Below are 13,148 nucleotides of genomic sequence, written 5' to 3'. Positions count from 1 at the left end.
GAACGAAGGTCGGGGCATGTGAAACTATCATCAGACACGTCAAGCAGGCAGGCCAAAGCTTTAGCCGGGACGCTTTTGACGGCACCTGATTCCCGTCCAAGGTCCCAAGGTTTCGTCTCAAGTTGTTCACCGAGGGAACTGATGTTCCCTGTTCTGGAGCATAAATGCATGAACCACAATGCTAATTATTTACTACACAAAATTCTGTTCTTATTATGCACAATGATCGACACTGTATCACAGTGAGGGTTCCCATTTCGGACACAATTCTATTAGCATGTGATGTGTATGTAGGCGACAGGGCCAGGGCCAGGACTAAAAAGCCACTTTGCTAAAGCACAAGAGCAACCCCAATCAGCCGAGCGCGATCACACGAAGTGGCAGTGCACGATGAGTCGTGTGCCACGGCGCGCCGCGCGCGTGCCGCCGTGCGCCGGGGGGTAAGCCGGCGCGTGCCCGTCGGGGTGCCCTGGTGGCCATTCGTCCGCCGTCCGATCAGAGCCACGGACGGCCTCGATGTGCTTCTCTTCCACGGAGAAAATCAACCCAAAGGCGGCGGCAGGCGTACGAGGAGTGGGGAGTAGTGGAGGGAAGGGAGCCGCGAAGTGGAATATAAATTGGGACGACCAGAGGTCAGGCGCTACCATCCAAGAATCTCCGCAAGTGTACTGAGCTACTTGTCCGCCGGAGATACACAGGAGCAAATCATTGTAGCTTCGTAGCTCGGGGGCAGCCACAGCCAGCGAAGCAGAGCGCGTGGTCGCAGAGCGCGAGAGAGATGCCGTCCGCGAAGCCGCCGGCGCCGGCGGCCGACGCGGCGGGAGGGAAGGCGGCGGCGCAGGGGGAGGGGGAGGGGGAGCGGTACCCGGTGGAGGAGGTGGCGCTGGTGGTGCCGGAGACGGACGACCCGGCGACGCCGGTGATGACATTCCGGGCGTGGACGCTGGGGCTGGCCTCCTGCGTGGTGCTCATCTTCCTCAACACCTTCTTCACGTACCGCACGCAGCCGCTCACCATCTCGGGCATCCTGGCCCAGATCCTGGTGCTCCCCGTCGGCCGCTTCATGGCGTCCGTGCTGCCCGACCGCGAGGTCCGGCTGCTGGGCGGCCGCCTCGGGAGCTTCAACCTCAACCCGGGGCCCTTCAACATCAAGGAGCACGTCATCATCACCATCTTCGCCAACTGCGGCGTCTCCTACGGCGGCGGCGACGCTTACTCCATCGGCGCCATCACCGTCATGAAGGCCTACTACAAGCAATCCCTCAGCTTCCTCTGCGCCCTCCTCATCGTCCTCTCCACGCAGGTCCGTTCATCAGTCTCTCTCTTCTGCTAATTTCCTGGACCATGGTTAGCGCCATTCACAGAATCGAATGTTCAGAAGAAAAAATTTAAGCTCGATTGATCATTTGGCTGGCATACGCATCAAGGAATTGACAGTGCTCTCTGTTCCGTTTGGTGTTCGATTCCACACGCGAATGCGACTGGCACGAGGCATCTAGCTAAGGACTAGAGATGTGACCAACACTATAGATGTCTGGCTGCCAATCGATGATGTGATGTTCTGGTCCGCGTAGAGAGTTACCGCCAATGATTCTTCGGAGAAAGGATGGAGGAAAATCTTAGCGCGTCACTGAGAATCCATGGCCCTACGAATAATTGGCGGAGCTCTGTTATTCTTGCGTATGCATGCACCATGCCACTGGTGAATTTCATTCGTCGTGGTCAACTTTGAAATTCTGTCAGGTTGCGGTCATCAGTGCAATATTACTAGATCATGGATGCACTGTCATGTCATGGAGCGATTAGTTAAACATAATCCAGAAGAAAAGTGACTGTCTTTGTTTTCCTGTTTGCATGCATGTGGCGTTTTTTTAAAATATAACAGTACAAAAGCAAACACTGGAGAAAGTGTAGTGACTTGTGCAAAACTGCGTGCAGATTCTGGGCTATGGCTGGGCTGGCATGCTGAGGAGGTTCCTGGTTGACCCTGCCGAGATGTGGTGGCCTTCTAATCTCGCCCAGGTCTCCCTCTTCAGGTACTGCAAATCTTTGCAACGCAGGAAGATTCTGCACTACATGATTTTATTTTTCTCAAGAAAACACACCATTGTGCTAATTTGGGTTACAACTTTGGACCGAATGCAGGGCACTGCACGAGACGAAGGAGGGCGGGAAGCCATCGACGGGCCCGTCGCGGATGCGCTTCTTCCTCATCTTCTTCTTCGCGAGCTTCGCCTACTACGCGCTCCCCGGCTACCTGCTGCCGATCCTGACCTTCTTCTCGTGGGCGTGCTGGGTGTGGCCGCGCAGCATCACGGCGCAGCAGGTCGGGTCCGGCTACCACGGGCTTGGCGTCGGCGCCTTCACGCTGGACTGGGCGGGCATCTCGGCGTACCACGGCAGCCCGCTGGTGGCGCCGTGGGCGTCCATCGCCAACACGGCCGTCGGCTTCGTCATGTTCATCTACGTCATCGTGCCGCTCTGCTACTGGCGCTTCAACACCTTCGACGCCCGCCGCTTCCCCATCTTCTCCAACCAGCTCTTCACGGCGGCGGGCCAGAAGTACGACACCACCAAGGTGCTCACCAGCGACTTCGACCTCAACGTCGCCGCCTACGACAGCTACGGCAAGCTCTACCTCAGCCCGCTCTTCGCCATCTCCATCGGCTCCGGGTTCCTCCGCTTCTCCGCCACCATCGTGCACGTGCTGCTCTTCCACGGCGCCGAAATGTGGCGGCAGAGCCGGAGGGCCATCGGCGCCGCGGCCAAGCTCGACGTGCACGCCAGGCTCATGCAGAAGTACAAGCAGGTGCCGCAGTGGTGGTTCCTGGTGCTGCTGGCGGGGAGCATCGCCGTGTCCCTGCTCATGTGCTTCGTGTGGAAGGAGCAGGTGCAGCTGCCATGGTGGGGGATGCTCTTTGCCTTCGCGCTCGCGTTCGTGGTCACCCTCCCCATCGGCGTCATCCAGGCCACCACCAACCAGGTATGCGCACAGATCATCAACCGATTCATCAACCGATTCAAGATCATCAGTAATGCTACAATTTTTGCTACCGCTGCACTGATCATCAACCGATTCATCGTCTGATCTGCTTGCAGCAACCGGGGTACGACATCATCGCGCAGTTCATGATCGGCTACGCGCTGCCCGGCAAGCCCATCGCCAACCTGCTCTTCAAGATCTACGGCCGGATCAGCACCGTGCACGCGCTGTCCTTCCTCGCCGACCTCAAGCTCGGCCACTACATGAAGATCCCTCCACGCTGCATGTACACCGCCCAGGTACGTCACACTGACAGAGATCGCTCTCAGCCTCCACAATGCAAGAGGTGCTCATCACTCGCTGAAGGCTGAACTAACCGACGTGCGCTTGGCCGGTGCAGCTGGTGGGCACGGTGGTGGCCGGCGTGGTGAACCTGGCGGTGGCGTGGTGGATGCTGGACAGCATCGACAACATCTGCGACGTGGAGGCGCTGCACCCGGACAGCCCCTGGACGTGCCCAAAGTACCGGGTCACCTTCGACGCGTCGGTGATCTGGGGCCTCATCGGGCCGGGGCGCCTCTTCGGCCAGCACGGGCTGTACCGGAACCTGGTGTGGCTGTTCGTGGTTGGCGCCGTGCTGCCGGTGCCGGTGTGGCTGCTGAGCCGGGCGTTCCCGGAGAAGAAGTGGATCGCGCTCGTCAACGTGCCCGTCATCTCCTACGGCTTCGCCGGGATGCCGCCGGCCACGCCCACCAACATCGCCAGCTGGCTCGTCACCGGCACCGTCTTCAACTTCTTCGTCTTCAGGTACCGCAAGGGGTGGTGGCAGAAGTACAACTACGTGCTGTCGGCGGCGCTCGACGCCGGCACGGCCTTCATGGGGGTGCTCATCTTCTTCGCGCTCCAGAACGCGCACCACGACCTCAAGTGGTGGGGCACCGAGGTCGACCACTGCCCGCTCGCCACCTGCCCCACCGCGCCCGGCATCGTCGTCAAGGGCTGCCCGGTCTTCTGAGCACTGAGCTCGCCGGAGCATCATCGGACACTGCCCGCCATGTATGTAGCTAGCAGCGACCATCGTCTGGATTGGCAGAGGAAGCCATGAATTCAACCTCTCTGCATCAATTACCCGATGCAGCCACCCCCCCGTCCTGAGTCACATTGTAAACATTTGTGTGTTTTGTTTTTCTCCAAGGAAATCAAATGCCTAGCTTATATAAAATCATCACTCTGAATATATATACTCATAGGCAAATCACACCCTTCAGTGTGATGAATCCACAGAGAAATGGTCAATGCAAAGTAGCAAGCAAATCAATCCCAAAGAACACAGGAATACACACAATTTGACAGAAGAGAATGATAAGAACAGAGCATATTTATGCATCACACAACTGCACTATTCTCAACTGTCACCTATCAGGCTATCAGCAGAGTGACATGAGAGGGAGGCACCTGTGGTCGTCGTGGGCCGTCGGGCACGCCGGAGTGGATAGGTTCAGAGCGGCAGCTCGAAGACCTCGTCTCCTCTCGCGGTGATGTGCTTCCTGCAGACCCACCCAATGTGGCCGTCGTCTCTGTACCGAACGCGCCACAGGCCAAACCTCTGCGCAATGTCCATCCCTGTCAGAACCCCTTGCCCTCTCAGGAAATCCACGAGCCACTGCCTGGCCGCTTTCATATCCTCCCCCATGTCGTTGGCGCCGCTGTTCCTCGCCCTCCCGTACATCGCTGCCGCGCCTAGAGCCCCCACCGACGCGGCGGATGCGCTGTACATGGCCGAGGAGTCAAGCAGGTGCACCACCTCCCTGCTCAGGTCAGGAATCATCTCCCCCATCCCAACGATGAAATGTGCGCCGATCTTCAGGGCGAACGTTAAGAGCTTCATGAACTTGCTCATGTAGGGCAGCAGGGACTGCACCGCTTGGTTGTCCACCTGGATCAGATCGCAGCCGATCTGATCCTCCACCACATGCATCTCTCTTCGGAACTCGCACAGCATGTGCACCCGCAGGGATCGCATGCCAGGCAGGATCCTTGTGACCAGCTTCCTGGAGCGGTTGTCTAGGCTGACAAGGTAGAACATCTGAGGCACCTTTCTGTCTTCCAGTTGAATGCTGTAGTTCATCACGTAGTCCATCTTCCTGTGGAGCTCGGTCACAAGGTGATACTCGTAGTACCTCAAGCTTGCAATCTCTTCCTTCAGGTCCCTTATTCCTTGCTCTATTATCTTCAGTCTTTGGAGGACCATCTCGACGCCCCTCGCGATGCCCAGGATGGAGGGATCGACCACGTCTGCTTCTGGGATGGTTTCAGGCTGCTGCAGATTGTCTGGGGTGACGGCGAGTTCAGTCGCGAGAAACTGTAAATCATAGTACCTACGGTGCAAAACTTCATGGAAGTCATCATCTGACAGCAGATCTCTAGCATGGTCGGATCCTGATCTTAAGATGAGCCTTCTATTGCTTTCAACTGCACTCCAGGTATGCTGATAATCGTAGATGCTTTCTGCCGGCAGTGACAGTAGAATTTGCTTTATTTTTTTCAGAGGGAGCTGCTGAGTTGCACGGAACCTTCGTGGTATGAGATATTTCACACAGTCAGGCCTGAGAATGCTTTCCTTGAACGTCATATTGGGAGACAAATTCAGTATCGCTGGGATGACAAACTTGTGGAGTAGCCTCACCATGTCTGTAATATTTCTACCGGAGCATGCAAGCACATCTATGGATGAGCCAAACTTCATTCCCAGCTCCACCTTTACATGGACACCATTGATCACTGTATAAATAAGGTTTTTCTCCAGGATATAAACTGCTTCCTGCTGTCCAAGACACATGATTTTGTTATGCAGACGAACCTGGAAAGAAACTTCCCTTAGAAAATCGAATCTGTATAGAAACTATACTGAAGTAATATCCAGGTGTAACCACCAGTCAATTTATGTTTAAGAGTAAATACCAGAAAACCACAACAATTGCGGCGCTGGTTTGCAAAGCCACAAGTTTTGAAAGAAAAGAAAAGAATCACTTGGCAGATACAAACCACAGTAGTAATTATCTGTTGGTGTATGTTTTTACCTGCAGTCTTGGAAAGAAGTCACTTGTCAGGAGCATATGTGTATCTTCACATTCGAGACGCCTTCCAACAAATCTGCATTCCGGCATAGTTAACTGCCATTTCTCAGCCCCTCCTTTGTTTTCCCCAAGAATGGCTGGTAGTAAGAGTAATGTATGTGGGTTCCCAGGGTCCTGTTCATAGCATAATTCAAGTTCCAGCAATATATTTATGATATCGCTGGCCTGCAAGGATGCACCAGTTCTCCAGTTTGACCTTGGAATTTGGTTGCGCAGCTTCTCTTGCAGTATCTTCTCCAGCTCCTCTTTGTGGACAAAACCACCACTACTCTCTGTCTTGATTGACTTTAATGTAGCTAGCTGGCTGAGGACATCTCGGCAGAACCATTCACAATTCATGACCAGAAGTCCAAGTTCCTCAAAAAATACTATTTCACCCAAGGTATGCAGTGATCTGGCAACAGCACGTCTCCGTGTGTCCACTTTCTCCACATTATCACGCCTTGATCTCAATCTTAGCACTGGAATGTTGAGCTGGCATATCTCGCAGAACTCAGCCCACCTGATCACGGCTCTGTTATTCTTCAACCTCCAGTCATGCAAAATCTTGATCAAATCATTACATACTTCATAAACTTGAGGAACTTGTTGGGTTATTGTCTTTGTTGTCTTTCGCAAGTGGTGAGTGAGCTTGCTTACTGAAACCAACGATCTTGAGTCAACAGCGAAAACAGTGGGGTAAATTTCTGCATGTGATTGGAAGTCTTCTCTGAGCCTTTGTACAACGGAAGCAATTGGCTGTAGCCCTTCTGGTAAATGAGATACCTTGTCATAATGGGTGAGAACTATAGTTACACAGGGTCGAAACGAGTGTGATACTCTCCGCCTATAATTTGAAATCAAGAACCTCAGCCAATATATGAGTTCCCATTCAATCTCGTCTATGCCTTTTGGATATTTAGTAGCAGGCTTTCCAACCAAACTAGACACAATCATGAAAAAGCTTGGACCACCAAGCACCACGAACATGAAATCATGCAACGCAGAACTTCCTTCATTTCCACCGAGATTACACATTGTCAATTTTGTGTTGCCATCAAAGATTGAGTTCATCTTATTCTCATCGGTGAATGGCATCTGCTCAACTGGAGTCTTCAGAGTTTTTCTTGCATCCATGCGAGGCAAATTCATTGAATTCATGCACTGATTCATGGAGCTACATAGCATGCTTTTACCTGAGAGCACATGCAAATTGAAGCATCACATGTTATAACCAATTCTCGAACATAATGAGATTTGTTTTTGTAAAGCTGTCATGTAAGGTACAGATATTTTATAGTGAAGTCAACAAAATGTAGGTACTAATTTAGCAGGCCCACATATCATGTGAATGTGAAGGAGATTGCATCAAATGATATTTGACATGATCAGAAAATTCACAGGTTATTAAAATTGTATGCTGGACAAAATAAAACTAGTATTGCCTTATTTCTGCCTATAGGTTAGCAAAAAGGAGGGTACTGATGGGTGAAACTGCACCTGCTAATTCTTGGCCACACAGAACAACTCGGCAGCATGTAGGAGCACTTAGTGGCAAATCAAGCAAATCATTTGGCAGAACCAAACTCCCGTTCTGGCCAAGTTTCTCATAAATTTGGCCTGTCTTACCTGCAACATGCAAAGGTGTTTCATGAAGATCAATTTCTTCAATCCATGGATTGACCTGCAAAGTATTCATAATGGTCTGTAAGACTGCTTCCCCCTCAACTCCCTTGCACCCTCTGAATGACAAAATTCGAATAGTGGCATTCCTTTGTAAGGTTGTAAAGATATTGACAACATCACTTGATCTCAGGCTTGCATCATCGCATATTGACAGCTGAATAAGGCTCTGGTTTGTCTCCAACATCTGCAAGATTGCAGCCACACCATATCTACCTATATTTGTTCTCTCTCCCCCAAAACTCAAAACCTTCAAAGTGGAATTGGCTTGTGTCTGAAGTGGTGAGAATGTACTAAGAGGGCATAACAAATGCTCCAATCCAACTCCACCAAAGTGATTCCCATCCAAAGTCAAGCTCTCTAAATACTTGTTCTTGAACAGTCCTGCAGCTATATACACCACTGCTTTGTCCCTGAGGCAACACTTGGTAAGTTTGACAACTTTTAGGCTCCTATTCCGGTCGAGGACCTCTCTAAGTTCTTTGGTCCATCTGGACTTCAGAGGGACACCTGTCATGTCCAATGTTGTCACCGTGGTGTTCCATGCCAAAGCACAAGCAACCCGTTGTAGGCCTGTAGAATTGATATTGCTGTAAATCCTCATGTTTCCAGTTTCTGGCAGGAACTCAACAATTTTACAGTTGTTCATGCCACCTCTTGTATCACGACTGCGTCCCCATATATGCACCTCCACTCTGCGGTTGCGTGCCAGCACAGCAGAGATAAGAGGAGCCGCTGGAATGGAGTTGTTGTCAAGTATAATCAGCAGCTTCAACATATAGTTCACCTCAATCATCTTGGAGAGTTCTTCTGCTCCCTTGGAGCCCATGGAGTCTTCCCATACTTGAAACTCTTCCACACTTCTGTTCTTTGCCAAAGCTGACGCAAGCAGTGTCGCTCCAGCAGCTCCAATTCTACAATCATTGAAAACAACTGCTTTCAAGGTGTTGTTCCTTTGGAGCATTTCCGAGAGTGGGACTAAAGCAACAGCTGATTTTGTGCTAAACACATTTTTTTGGAACTCCGCCTGCTTCACATTCGAGCCTGGGCCTAAGTATGAACAGAGAAGTTGGATTGCTTCAGGCTGCCATTCAATACCATGAAAAAGGAGATTAGTCACGCCTCTGTAGCTCTCTTTCGAATCCACAAGATGATGCAGAAACTCAAGCAGAAAGTTGACACCATTCTGGTCTATACAAATATGGATCCTTAGTGATCTCTCACTTTCCATAGACAAGCCCGATCCAGAGTTTGCTGCAACCTGGTAGAATGCGATGTTCTCAATGTCCTTGTACTCCTGTAAATCAATTTCTGCAACATCTCTGATATACTCCTGGTTAGACGGTGATGGTGCCATGATGATCCCATCACCCATACTTGGAGGTGCCGATGAAGAGCAGTTGAATCAGGGACGGGAAGCAGAGGTGAAGGTTTACCTTTACCATGCAAGTAGAATTCAGATGTATATAGGTGTCTGAACAAAACAGATTTCACAGGCAGAAGTCATATATGGCAACTGGAAAGAAAGTTTTCTAAAGAAAACGAGTGCAAGGCAAGGTCAGGCATCAGATTCCTGGCTTGTCTAGGGAGCATGATAAAGAAAGGAATAATCTTTATTTTGCTTTGCTTGTCTGAAGGAACATGATTGGCAAAGCTAATAAGTTCCAAGTATACGGAATCACTTGCGTAGTTCCACGTACCAAGGTATCAAAGTTGTATGCTGAAAGCCTGAAAATATCAAAGTTTTGCTTTGATTTTCAACTTTTTAAAGCATCAACCATGACTCCACTATATGTATGATCCATCCTAACTACGTGCACCCATCCAAAATATCAGATATAACACATAGATATTGCAACGCCAGCACAAATTTTGACAGGAAACATCTACATTGTCAAACAATAAACTTAAAATTTTGTTCACTTATTTCATTGCAGAATTCTGGAAATAAAAGAAGATTTACTTCCCATTGTCTTACATCACTGGTAATCACTGATTATTTCTTAATTTAACATTATATTGCAGTGTGCGCTTTAAGCAGAAAAAGATTCTCAGAAGTGTCCATGAAGTAAAGAATAAGTGCAGGATGCCTTTAATATTCAGATAATAAAAGTTAGCCCATCCTTTTCCCCTCTTAATGTCTACAGAGACTGAGCCTTATATGAGCTTCACACAACTTGTAGATTTCCATCAAACCAAGCACATTGTAGAGTTACTTAATTGTTAAGGTGCTAGGAGTAGAAAGAAGCAAAATGCATACATACTTACCACCAAGTGCAGCCAGAGTGAAGAACTGCTATCTGAAGAAGCAAGCAGCAACAAGGCTGATCTACTTTATTTTATCCTTCACTTCGCCACAGTTTCGGCTCAGCAAGGTATGAAAGTAACTTCCGGCTCCTGATTCCAAAATGCTCATGCGCTATTTATCCTTTATTTTCCATTTTTTAATCTTACTATCTCTAATCATCCCAGTGTTTCTTCTTTCAAAATTCTATTAACATAAAATCCAATCTCAGAGTAAGCAATATAGTAAAGACTAACAGTCTGAAACATGCCGTATGGTAGCTTGGTAGAGAGAGGATATGTGCATATCTGAAATAGCATATACCGAGTGATTCAACTCTGTTACTGAAAACAAAGATATGCAGACTTTAAACCATGTAAACCGGGGGAGGGGCGAGCCGCTATTGCCAGATCCACTGCTCAAAGTTACATAAGCAGATTTCTGTCAGATTCATTAGTGGATATATTTATTGCTCTTGAGATACCATAAACTTTTGAGCCTGAGAAATCATGGCCTCATTGCTGTTCATACTTAGATTCATGGGGTGCTATGCTAACAAGATAAAGTCAACTGTAACCTTGACACCATAGTAAATACAGAAATAATCACTGAACATTGAAAAGAACCATCCAGTAACTGAAATAGAGTGTCTGAATTCATGTCTCCCAGATAAATCAATGAAACACAGAACCATTTAAGGAATTTGAAGAAATACTTACACCTATAAATTTTCAAGCAGAGGATCGCAACTGGGAGAAGCAATGGTGCATAGCGGATGAGCAAACACCAGATGATATCCTACAGATTGCTCTTAGCTGGGCATGTGGTCCTGGAGGTGCAGATTGTACGATGATTGAGCCTAACAAATCGTGTTACCTTCCCAATACAGTCAGGGACCATGCATCTTATGCCTTCAACAGCTACTGGCAAAAATACAAGAAACATGCTGGTTCTTGCTACTTCAATGCAGCTGCAATGGTCACCGACCTAAATCCAAGTATGTTCATAACCTAAACCATCATTAGGAGCATACACTTTTGCAGGTTGAAATTCCACTAGCAAGATCAAACATGCAGAGGACAACCACGCACCACACACACAAGATACCCGCACGCCACAAGCACACACACACGCGCGCGCACACACAAGCACGCACGTAAGGAAGTTCTTTTCTTTGGAATCAGCGTGTACTCTTAGAGAATTTAGGATAGCATCCAAATATAAATAACTTATCTTACTCCTCCTGATTCATAATATAAGCAGTTTTCGAATTTGTGCTAGTCAAACATTTTTAGGTTTGACCATCGATATAGAAAGAATTACCAGCTTAGACAAAATATGAAACTGACATGAATATTGTCATAATTATATTTAGAATTTGTTTGAAACAAAATATTTTTTGAGAAAATTATGATCAAAGTGTTACTTTGAAACCGTGTAAATGGTCTAGGGTACTTATATTGTGAATGACAGGGAGTATACAAAAACATGATCGTTCTCAGCCATGTCATTCACTTCGTGCTGTCATGCCAATGCAGGTCGTAACTCATGTAACTTTGAAGTAGTGCCCTGATATAACGGTGGGCGAAGCACTGGAAGACGCATGCATTCCTGGTTTTCTTCCACTGGTCCTTCAGGAAAAGAATGGAAAAAATGTTCGACACATTTTTCGTCTTTGTGGAGGGGATGTCATTACTCGAATCAGGAGGGCAATGCCTAACATTGATCCATACTTCAAAATGTTTCAACTCTGTGTCTCATCTGTAATTTCAATTTTAGTCATGTACCTGGTTTTGTATCAATAAAAGTTGAGCAAGTTTTTATATGGTGTGTAAAGGGGTAGAGACCCAAACAGCTAGGATATAATCAAGCGCAATAATCACTATGGTTATCTGACACTTGTAGCGCAAATAGATCAAATCATTGCTACACTAAGTAGTGCCCGTGCCCGTGCCAATCTCTACAATGTTAAATAAATTATAATGATACAAGTTATGGGAGCACGGTGAACCAAACTATAACCTGAAAATGAGGATATTTTGTTGATGGATGGAAGCAGAGAGATTGACAGAAATCAAGCTGACCATGTTTGCAAGGACAACCACGGGAGCCAAGATCCCGTGATTCTCATGGAAAAAGTATTGGCATTAAATCTAAAGAAACAAGAGACGCAGCTTCATTGGCATGAGCAGTTGATCGGACTGTTAAGCAGGATGTACAAATGAGGAAGTGTGAAACATCAAGGGAACTGTTTTATTCTAATTATTTTGTAAAGGTATGAGAAAGTTGTGTGCCACAGCAGTACAATCATGACCTAATAGAGCGACTGATACAAAGCCTTGTGTAAAGTAGACATAGTTTTCACCCGATAAAACACAATACAATCAGAAGAGCAGGCTGGCCCAAGCAGCAATGAATGCAAAGCCACCGATCGGTGCTGGTGAAGAGAACTTCCTGTCTTCAAGGTAAGCCACAGTGTAGCACCTAGAAATGAAATGAGCAACAATCATTGCGCAATCCCATCATCATTCCAAACAATGAAACAACGCAAACAAAATCCAAGAGCAGCGGTCCTCATTTTCTTTGCATCCCACGAAAATTCACAGTGCAATCTAAAGACAAACACATATACACACTTACGTTCCAGAGAAGAGCACAATCCCAGTTGTCAGAAGGCCTCCGAACTGCACACACAGCAAAGGACCGCATGAATTAGCGCGCAGCTAGATAAAAGAAAAAAAGCGAAAGCGCGATGCGGGCGTTGGTACTGACGATGTTGGGGCGCTTGGTCATGGGAGCCCCGAGCAGCGCCGCGGTGTGGACGAGATGGTACAGGGACGCGGTCTGCCAAATCTGTCAGAAAAAAACTCCCCACAACTGTAAGACGCAGATTGATTCATGATTTGGAGGAACGGGCCGGAAGTGGGACGAGGGAGCGGCTGGGGATCGATGAACGGAGAGTGGCCGGGTGTACCTCTTTGTATCTAGGGTTCTGCGGGCGGAACATGTGCGCTCCATAGGTGCCCAGTCCAAGCGCAGCGACCCCTGCTCGACCAATTCACCCAGCCGTCAGAGTGCGGAA

The 13,148-nt window shown here is 48.3% G+C and overlaps 4 protein-coding genes across 4 annotated transcripts in view; 2 read left to right on the top strand and 2 right to left on the bottom strand.

Annotated features, from left to right (window-relative positions):
- Nucleotides 1-628: 628 nt before the first annotated feature.
- Nucleotides 629-4,205, top strand: LOC119311840 (oligopeptide transporter 3-like). The gene is made up of 5 exons (XM_037587552.1): nucleotides 629-1,303; nucleotides 1,939-2,036; nucleotides 2,146-2,983; nucleotides 3,100-3,282; nucleotides 3,384-4,205. Exons 1-5 carry the CDS (start codon nucleotides 779-781, stop codon nucleotides 3,996-3,998), a joined length of 2,259 nt encoding a protein of 752 aa, XP_037443449.1. The 5' UTR covers nucleotides 629-778; the 3' UTR covers nucleotides 3,999-4,205.
- A 140-nt stretch (nucleotides 4,206-4,345) lies between these two features.
- On the bottom strand, nucleotides 4,346-9,719 carry LOC119311838 (protein TORNADO 1-like). The gene is made up of 3 exons (XM_037587551.1): nucleotides 7,600-9,719; nucleotides 6,064-7,295; nucleotides 4,346-5,843 (listed from the first exon to the last, which is right to left on the bottom strand). The coding sequence occupies exons 1-3, from the start codon at nucleotides 9,155-9,157 to the stop codon at nucleotides 4,482-4,484; spliced, it is 4,152 nt and encodes a 1,383-aa protein (XP_037443448.1). The 5' UTR covers nucleotides 9,158-9,719; the 3' UTR covers nucleotides 4,346-4,481.
- On the top strand, nucleotides 9,226-11,851 carry LOC119310215 (glucan endo-1,3-beta-glucosidase 1-like). The gene is made up of 4 exons (XM_037586033.1): nucleotides 9,226-9,244; nucleotides 10,011-10,157; nucleotides 10,806-11,063; nucleotides 11,605-11,851. Exons 1-4 carry the CDS (start codon nucleotides 9,226-9,228, stop codon nucleotides 11,637-11,639), a joined length of 459 nt encoding a protein of 152 aa, XP_037441930.1. The 3' UTR covers nucleotides 11,640-11,851.
- A 390-nt stretch (nucleotides 11,852-12,241) lies between these two features.
- The window catches only part of LOC119311841 (transmembrane protein 256 homolog), a 1,221-nt gene continuing 314 nt past the window's right edge, over nucleotides 12,242-13,148 (bottom strand). The window contains exons 2-5 of the mRNA XM_037587553.1: nucleotides 13,041-13,111; nucleotides 12,839-12,919; nucleotides 12,707-12,750; nucleotides 12,242-12,550 (exon numbers count right to left, since the gene is read on the bottom strand). Coding sequence (XP_037443450.1) covers nucleotides 12,451-12,550; nucleotides 12,707-12,750; nucleotides 12,839-12,919; nucleotides 13,041-13,111 — 296 coding nt within the window. The 3' untranslated portion in view covers nucleotides 12,242-12,450. The remainder of the gene's footprint in view (nucleotides 12,551-12,706; nucleotides 12,751-12,838; nucleotides 12,920-13,040; nucleotides 13,112-13,148) is intronic.

Source organism: Triticum dicoccoides, chromosome 5B (assembly GCF_002162155.2).
Source record: "Triticum dicoccoides isolate Atlit2015 ecotype Zavitan chromosome 5B, WEW_v2.0, whole genome shotgun sequence".
Classification (NCBI taxonomy): domain Eukaryota; kingdom Viridiplantae; phylum Streptophyta; class Magnoliopsida; order Poales; family Poaceae; genus Triticum; species Triticum dicoccoides.
The sequence above is the reverse complement of the archived record's forward strand: the minus strand, read 5'-3'. Positions and strand labels throughout refer to the sequence as shown.